At 37.2% G+C, this 9,440-nt stretch overlaps 1 protein-coding gene across 1 annotated transcript; it reads left to right on the plus strand.

Moving 5' to 3' along the window:
* The first annotated feature begins 7,308 nt into the window (after positions 1-7,308).
* LOC111381782 (ATP-dependent Clp protease proteolytic subunit-like) lies at positions 7,309-7,906 on the plus strand. Its single transcript, XM_023005608.1, has one exon. It carries the CDS (start codon positions 7,433-7,435, stop codon positions 7,889-7,891), a length of 459 nt encoding a protein of 152 aa, XP_022861376.1. The 5' UTR covers positions 7,309-7,432; the 3' UTR covers positions 7,892-7,906.
* The last annotated feature ends 1,534 nt before the right edge of the window (positions 7,907-9,440 follow it).

The following is a 9,440-nucleotide window of genomic DNA, read 5'->3' on the forward strand; positions in this document are numbered from 1 at the left end:
CCCCAAGCTCGGAGAGATCAAAAGGAAACATAATTCCTTCAACTTAAACAAGGAAAAATGAAGCTTGAGGATTATGAGAGGAAATTCGAACAACTATCAAGGTATGTACCACACCTAATGGACACTGAAGCAAAGAATGCAAGGAGGTTCGAACTAGGATTGCGTCCTGAGATTAGTGGAATACTGGCATCTATAGCCGAGTACTGCAGACTGCCCAAGTAATCTCAAATAGGTTGGAAATAGACCAAACTCCCCAGCAAGGGGCCGAGTCTTCAGGAAAGAGGAAATGGAATGGGTCCAATGAAGAGAAAGGAGAATGACCGAACAAGAAGGCTAATTTCGAACCAGGTCTTGGACAAGTCGTCCTACCTTGTCCAAAGTGCAAGAAAATGTATAGGGGTGAATGTTTATATGAGAAGCATGTGTGCTATAGATGCGGTAAAATCGGACATATTTCGAAAAATTGCAAAGAGGACCTTTTGAAGAAGAATGACGGGCCAGAAAGGAAGGGAAATGCCAAAGTTTTTACTTTAACCCAAGGATAGGCCACGGAAGATCCTAACGTAGGTAAATTTCGAGGACGAAATTCTCCTGAGGAGGGTAGATTGTAGCAACCAAAAAAAATTTTTTTATAGAAATTTTTTTATTTATTTTGTATACTATATAATTCCTATTTTATCTAGGTCAAATAAATTAGATTTTGATAGAGCAATTATAAGTATATCAATATTGTACTCGATGGATAGCTCGTAATTAATTAGAAATCTTTGACTTGAGAAAAAGTTATTTTGGATAAGAACGCATTACATTAGACCCAATTGAAAGAAAATAGGATAAATAGAATTTTATCCTATTTATAAATCAATTCATTTTCTCTCTCCAAAAACGTGTAAAGTGGGAATTGAATTTTAATTTTTAGATTAATATTAATCTATTTTGAATTTGATGTGATAGCTAGCATCCTATTTGGATAGCTATAAATTGTTATTAAAAAATAATCCAAAACTAAGTTTTATCCAATATGGTACATGTTTTCTAGTATAACTCAAACACTTTTTATTACTATAAATACTATACATGGATTCCATAATTTACACACCAAAAGTTATACACATGAGAGAGAGAGAGAGAGAGAGAGAGAGAGAGAGAGAGAGGGTACTTTTGGGAACTAGAAGACAAGAAACTTTTTTGCAACTCTTAAATAAACGAGGTAAGGTATTTTAAGTGCAAGTGTTTTTGTTTCCTTATACGTTTATGTCCAATAAAAAAATGCATGGATTGTCAATAGACATTTTTAAAGAGATATGAAATCCCACGGGATTATAAGAAGTCCTAAAATGGGTGTCGCTTGGTCACCGATATACTCTATAAGATCAGATGGTATGAATTGTAATTTTTATTATTATATATCTGTATATGAAAACTGCACGTATTTTACTGGGTGTTTTCGAATACTCGCTCTTACAAATTTTTACGGGTTAGTTCAACTCAATTGGAACGGTGTGGAGTGGTGATGCGGGCTGCCAAGTAGATCAAATGAAAAGAAAAAGAAATAAGTTTGTCATTTTTATATTTACCAATTAGTTTAATTTTGTTCCAAATGTGTTATTTAAATTAACCAGGAGTTTATGTTATGTTTAGATACAATTTTCATGTTTTAAATTTAGATTATTAAATGTTGCAGTTATTTGTTTAATAAAAAATTTTATTTTTATAGTTCTGCACTTAAAATAAAGAAAAATGAGTTTTTTGTAACGTTCTAGAGTTTATAGAAAATTGGGACGTTACATTCGTTCTACCTGGAAATGAACGGAAGTTATGCAAGTTAGTAAAATCATTATATGGTTTGAAGCAGGCATCTAAGAAATGGCATGAGAAGTTTAACTTAGCAATTATATCATTCGGATTTAAAGATAATAGTGTAGATAAATGTTTATATACTAAAATGTGGTGATTACGTAACATTTATATCATAAGTAATCACAAGGACGGTATAAAAGAAACGAAGAGTTTTCTATTTTCCACATTCAAAATGAAGGATCTTAGACAGGTGGATACCATTTTAGGTATCAAAGTCACAAAGACTAGTGGGGGTTATCATCTAAGTTAATCACATTATATCGAAAATGTGATAAACAAGTTCAAACACTTGAACGTAAAAGAATATAGTACTCCAATTGATCTAAGTTCAAAACTCGTAAAGAATGATGAGAGGGCGATTGCTCAATTGGAATATGCTAGTGCTATTGGAAGTCTTATATATGCAGTTCAGTGCACAAGACTGGATATATCATATGCTATTGGTAATTTAGTAGATCTACTAGCAATCCAAGCAAAAATAATTGGAAGGCCATTGAGAGAGTTTTTGGATACTTAAAGAAAACCAAGAACTTATGCTTGCAATATTGGAAGGATTTACTGATGTTAGTTGGATATCTAGCATGGGTGAAAGTAAATCCACCTCAGATTGGGTGTTCACTCTAGGAAGAGGTACTGTTTCTTGGAAATCAAAGAAACAAACATGCATAACACACTCGACTATGGAATCAGAATTTGTAACTCTATCGGATACCGGGAAAGAAGTTGAGTGACTTAAGGATCTCTTTTATGAGATACCTCTGGGATCGAAGAATATTTCTTCAATACATATCATGTGTGATAGTCAAGCCATATTAGCAAAAGCATACAACGAGGTATACAATGGAAATTCTAGACACATGAGTTTTAGGCATGACTATATAAGGAAATTAATCAAGGATGAAATAATTTCCTTAAATTATGTAAGTTCAATTGAGAATTTGACGGATCTTTTGACAAAACCTCTAAATAGAGATTTAGTAGCATCTACTTCGAGTAGGATAGGGTTGAAACTGCTTAACTAAAAAAGTTCACCAATAACAGCAACACTCCTGTCATTACTCAAAAGGTAATTTACAGGTTCAAAGGGTAACAACAAGTCATTCTATATGTGGATAGTTGCAACATTATTAAAATCCGCAATAATCCTATCCTAATTAAAATAATGCTGGTTGTTACTGAAATGTTGGATGAGCTTTAAGCTATTAATGAAGTTCAGTGCTAAAACACAAGTACCTCTAAAAGTAACAAAGGTACTGGAAGAATTTCACCTAAACAATCTTCAAGGTGATGTCGCCTTAATAGAGAGTTGGAATTTTTCTCTTAAAATATTGTTGAAAATAATAAGCACAAGGTCATAAAAGCGTTAAGCGAGTTATGAGAAACTTGAGAACACGTGGTACTCGTGTGTGTGTTCTTACCGGTATTGTCATATGGAATAACTGGTTCAAAACTACACGCTACTTTTGATTTTGACTATACTTTGTTTGAATTACACTTTGGTTAGATTCAAATCGAAATATATTTAATCCTTATGCATGATTATCGTATACTATGAATATGAGACTTGTTAATTTTGAACAAGTGTGGAATGCTGTGATTATGTTGTTCAAAACCAACAACAATAAATTAAAAAAAATTGGTCCATGCGACCACATTGCATTATGCTGAGACCAAATGGTCTCGGCATGGGTGAACCATGCGACTGCAAAATTTTGACCTTTTTTACCGTTGCAAATTTGAACTTGGTGACTTTTCATTTGATTTTTTGGCACCATTTCGTACTTCTGGTCGATGGCTATATAGAGGAGAGCCATGTTTGAGGGAAAGATGTTAGAAAAACATCTTGCAATTCATACTTTGTTCTAAGAACAATCAAATCCCGATTTACATTCATATCTAAGTGTTCTTCAAGTTTTGGAAAATTTCATCTCGTGTTTTGGTGAAATTCTTTACAAAACTTGTTATAATCCTTCAAACTATTTGCCAGAATACCTTTAAGCATCTCGAAAACGCCGGATAAGGGACAAATAACGTTTGAGGACAGCGATCCCGTGTTCAAGCCTTCACATTTGTTGATATAAATTTTGTTTTGATCCATCTTGTTGCCATATTCTCTTGTGATTTTCTTTTTCTCCATCTCTCAAATTATTTCCAACATGAACATAGTAAAGTTAGGAATGCTGACATCGGGATTTTGTACAACATTCACACTAACAAAGCACAAATTGACAAATAAGTACATAAATAGGTAAAGGAATGGAAACACATATTGCAGCTTCTATGATCCATTCAACTGCCTTCAAAATGAGAGATAGGCCTTCAGAAAGGAGATAATAGCATGAAAATCGGATTAGATCTTATAATTGAGACTTCTTTTATGGGCCTTACTACTACAATGAGATTAGTTTAGGAAAGAAAATCATAAGAGTTTAAGTATTACACATTTCAAAATCAAGAAGACAAGTTTCAAACTTCAAAAATCAGATTTTTATTAAATTTTATTTATGATTTAATTAATTATTTATTTATATTTAGGTCACAAATTAACGATTTAGTTAGTCAATTATTTTTTTTGATCACAAATCAGAAATTTTATGTCTCAAATTATTTTACGGTCATAATTCAAAATTTTTATAGGTCACAATTTTTTTATCGGTCACAAATCAAAAAATTACATGTCACAATTTATTTATTGGTCATAAATCACGAATATTATAAGTCACAATTTATTATACAGTTACAAATTATCAGTCACAGATTAATAATTTCTTAGGTCACGCAATATTTTTTTTGTCATACTTTATATTTTTTATTTTCCACATTATTTATTGATCATAGATTAACCAATTTTATGATCACAGTCAACCAAATAATTTGTGACCACCATCAACACTTGCGACACCACCTCATCATTGCCTCCAGTAGCACCATTGCAATCGTTGCCACCAGAACCACCACCAACTCCTGATAGCAATACCATCACCTTAAACAAATCAACACATCCCGCAAAAACATCGTCAAATCATCGTGCCAAATCCACCACTACCTTGACAAATCAATTGCCACTGCACTCACTGCCATTGCCACCGCCAAAATATGGAAGCTGCCATCGCCAACACTCCAACAACCAAAACCAATATCTCACCGCCATCAAACCATTTGTACTACCATCGCACTGCAACCACCATATCCACCACCACATCTAGATCCACCATCTTCACCGCAACCAACCACCGTACATCGTTATCGCTAGATCCACCACCACCTGTACCAACTGCCGCTTCACATTGGTGCACTGCCCGATTCACCATCATCACCGCTTCACATAGCTGCGTTGCCAAACCCACTGCTAAAAAACCACTACCACACAAAACACCACCCAAATCTCTGGTGCATTGTCAGGTGGATCTACTTCGCGGTGATTCGCGTTTCTTCATGCTGGTGATTTGCGCTCATTCTAGAGTGAAATGGATTGAGGGGTGTGTAATGGGATTGGGTGACAACGGTGACTGGCAGTGAGCCTCACAACCACCATCATCCCCAACGCAAGACTGTGAGGTGGGGTGGTGACGTGCTGGTCACTTGGGATCAGTCTTCGCGATGGTCGGATGGGGTGGTTTATTACACTGTTGGGTGGTGTCGAGAGCGTTGGTGCCGCATCGATGACAACGCTGATGCTAGTGAAGTCTACGAGAGAGACATTGAGGGAGAGAGAATATAAATTAGGTTTAAGGACACTAAGTGAAGTGGGATAAAATGAAGGTTGGTATATAAACTAATTTAATTTTATAATAATAATATTACTATTGAAATATTATCTGATTTTTGAATAAACAAACTTTGCATCTCATTTTTTAAATTGGATCTTAAAACACGTGAATTGGTGTAATTCCCACATTACTTTAATACAACTTGAGATTTAAAAATTTGTAATATATAAATCATAATTTCATTTATATAATATTAAATATACGAATTAAAATATCTATAATCCCACCACATCTAGATCCACCATCTTCACCGCAACCAACCACCGTACATCGTTATCGCTAGATCCACCACCACCTGTACCAACTGCCGCTTCACATTGGTGCACTGCCCGATTCACCATCATCACCGCTTCACATAGCTGCGTTGCCAAACCCACTGCTAAAAAACCACTACCACACAAAACACCACCCAAATCTCTGGTGCATCGTCGGGTGGATCTACTTCGCGGTGATTCGCGTTTCTTCAAGCTAGTGATTTGCCCTCATTCTAGAGTGAAATGGATTGAGGGGTGTGTGATGGGATTGGGTGACAACGGTGACTGGCAGTGAGCCTCACAACCACCATCATCCCCAACGCAAGACTGTGAGGTGGGGTGGTGACGTGCTGGTCACTTGGGATCAGTCTTCGCGATGGTCGGATGGGGTGGTTTATTACACTGTTGGGTGGTGTCGAGAGCGTTGGTGCCGCATCGATGACAACGCTGATGCTAGTGAAGTCTACGAGAGAGACATTGAGGGAGAGAGAATATAAATTAGGTTTAAGGACACTAAGTGAAGTGGGATAAAATGAAGGTTGGTATATAAACTAATTTGATTTTATAATAATAATATTACTTGATGCTACCAAAAATCGTACCTGTAGATTTTCCGAGCTTGATGACTGATGATGAGCACGAACGTGATCTTCCAATACCTGAATCGGGATATACTGATCGGGGATATTGTAAAATGTCACCATCATTACTATTGAAATATTATTTGATTTTTGAATAAACAAACTTTGCATCTCATTTTTTAAATTGGATCTTAAAACACGTGAATTGGTGTAATTCCCACATTACTTTAATACAACTTGAGATTTACAAATTTGTAATATATAAATCATAATTTCATTTATATAATATTAAATATACGAATTAAAATATCTATAATCATAATCATTAAATTGAGTACCATTGAAAGTAGCACAATTTGACATAATTTATTTTACAATTATAAATTCAAAACTGCTGTGTGTACAGGCAGGCTTCATACAAAAGCCTGTCAGAACACACACAGGGGGTGGGCGATGATTTTTTTTGGCAATTTTTTATTTACGATGAGTCCCATACATGAGAGTAATCTGACCAAATTCTGTGAAAAAATTTCTGTACAAATGGCTTAAATGTTATAAATTACTTGCTCACAATCACAGTTCGACAGTCGACACCTCGTAGTTGTTTTGCAGGCAGGAAATCGCCTATTGGCAAAAATAATAGGACTGCACTAAGTGTACAGAAAGGATTCTCACAGAATCCATACAGAATACACACAAACAAATGGGCCCCAGATTTTTTGACAATATTTAATTTACATAGACCACACAATTTATATGAGAATTCGTACAACTTCTGTGATAGTTTTTGCTGTACTTATGCTTTTTCCCAAAATAATATAATTAGAGTCCCGAACCGATTTGTAAACCAGTGGGCTGAAGGTGGTCGCTATCCGATCCGGTGTCACGGTTTGCACATTTACCACATTTTCAGTCGGAATATCCTAAATCAATCTCTCTCTCTCTCTCCCTCCCTCCCTCCCTCCCCATGGACGCAGTTACCTTCTCAACTCCACTCTCTTTATATTCACCTCTATTCAACCACCGCCACTCTCTCTCTAAACCGCCACACGCATTCCCTTTCCATCTACCCAGAAAATTCCCAACCTTAACCCTCAAATACTCCCTTAATTCTCACTTACCCACTTATTCAACTCAAAATTCAAGTGCCCCATCTGAGGACTCGCTCTTGCTCCACCTCTCTGCGTCGGCACCGCAGACTCCTGCCACCGCAATGCGCGGGGCCGAGACTGACGCCATGGGTTTGTTGCTCAAGGAGAGGATTGTTTTCTTGGGAAATCAGATTGATGATTTTCTTGCTGATGCAATTATCAGCCAGCTGCTCTTGCTTGATGCTCAGGACCCCACTAAGGACATTCGACTTTTCGTCAATTCCCCCGGTGGCTCCCTCAGGTATGTAGGTTTTGTTATCAATTGTCTTGTTTAATTTAGTGCCATAATTGAGGACATTCTTGGTTATTTATTTCGGTTTTAGTAGGGTAAATAGTAGATTTTTGTGATATTTTGGGTTTCTGTATGTGTAATGCGTCAATTCTTCAAAGCCACTGAAATAATTTTTAATTTTTCTGATTCTTCTATAGGTGAATTAAAAAATTTGTTCTCATGTGTCCGCATTGGGTTTCAAAATTTGTTGCATTTAATTGAAGAAATGCACCATAGATATGGTGTAGAAGATTACTGATGGAATTTTGTCGGTCTACTAAGAATGGTTGAATGAGAAGTGACGTACACAAATTCATCTTGAGGACTCAAACTGTAAAACAACCTGGGAACATCAGTGTTGAACCCGAGCATTAACCAAGTTACTTCGAGGACTAATTAATAAAATTATCTTGGAACATCCAAGTGTGAACCCCGAGCACGTGGACAAGTAACCTCGACGACTAGAGAAGATTCTGAGGACAGTTTAGTTTTCTACACACTTAACACTCGAGGATTAATGTTCAAGGAATGGTAGTCTCCGAATAATTGTGACCGACCTCTGTACATGAGTCTTCCCGAGCTCTCATTTTTCAGCTTTTGATAAAAATACAAGGATATATGGTCGGGATGTATGTCCTCGGGATTTGTACTTGTGCTGCACTATTGTGCTGATTATGAGCTCCAGGATTTTGGTGCTTGTGAGAGGCTTACATGCTTGCTCGAGGACAAGGCTTAGAGGGACTTGCTCGAGGGCAAGGCTTAAATTGGCTTGTCAAAGACAATGCTTAAATTGGCTTGCTCGAGGGCAAGGCTTAAATTGGCTTGTCAAAAACAAGGCTTAAAGGGGCTTGCTCGAGGGCAAGGCTTATATTGGCTTGTCAAAGACAAGGCTTAAATTGGCTTGCTCGAGGGCAAGGCTTAAATTGGCTTGTCAAAGACAAGGCTTAAAGGGGCTTGCTTGAGGGCAAGGCTTATATTGGCTTGTCAAAGACAAGGCTTAAAGGGGCTTGCTTGAGGGCGAGGCTTATATTGGCTTGTCAAAAGACAAGGCTTAAAGGGGCTTGCTTGTGGGCAAGGCTTATATTGGCTTGTTAAAGACAAGGCTTGAAGGGGCATGCTTGAGAGCAAGGCTTAAAGGGGCTGTTATACCCGATGTTTGGATTTATTAATTGTTTGGACTGGACTTGGATTTATATTGCATCCAAGCTGCCTACGTACCCAAACGGGATCAAGTCGAACGTAGTTCATTACAAAAGAGAACGGAAAACATGCATGGGCACGCAGGCCCGCTAAACTAGAAATAAAATGCAGAAAAAGAAAATCTCCTCAAAGGCGTCGGGAATTTTACTTGTAATATATTTTCACATTCCAGGGCCTCCAGGNCAGACGGGCCCGAGCTTCCCTGGGGGGTGGCCTGCTGCTTCGGCCCTCCTCAAGACCAAATCGCCAGCTCTGAACCTCCGAGCCTTGACTTTGCGATTAAAATGTTTTGCTGTCTTTGCTTGGTAAGAGGCCACTTTTATAGCGGCTTGCTCCCGTACTTCTTCCAAGAG

This window comes from Olea europaea, unplaced genomic scaffold (genome assembly GCF_002742605.1).
Source record: "Olea europaea var. sylvestris unplaced genomic scaffold, O_europaea_v1 scaffold2374, whole genome shotgun sequence".
NCBI classification, from domain to species: domain Eukaryota; kingdom Viridiplantae; phylum Streptophyta; class Magnoliopsida; order Lamiales; family Oleaceae; genus Olea; species Olea europaea.

Excerpts from the sequence above, each read along its gene's own strand:
- LOC111381782 (XM_023005608.1), top strand. The coding sequence starts at position 7,433 with ATGGACGCAGTTACCTTCTCAACTCCACTCTCTTTATATTCACCTCTA.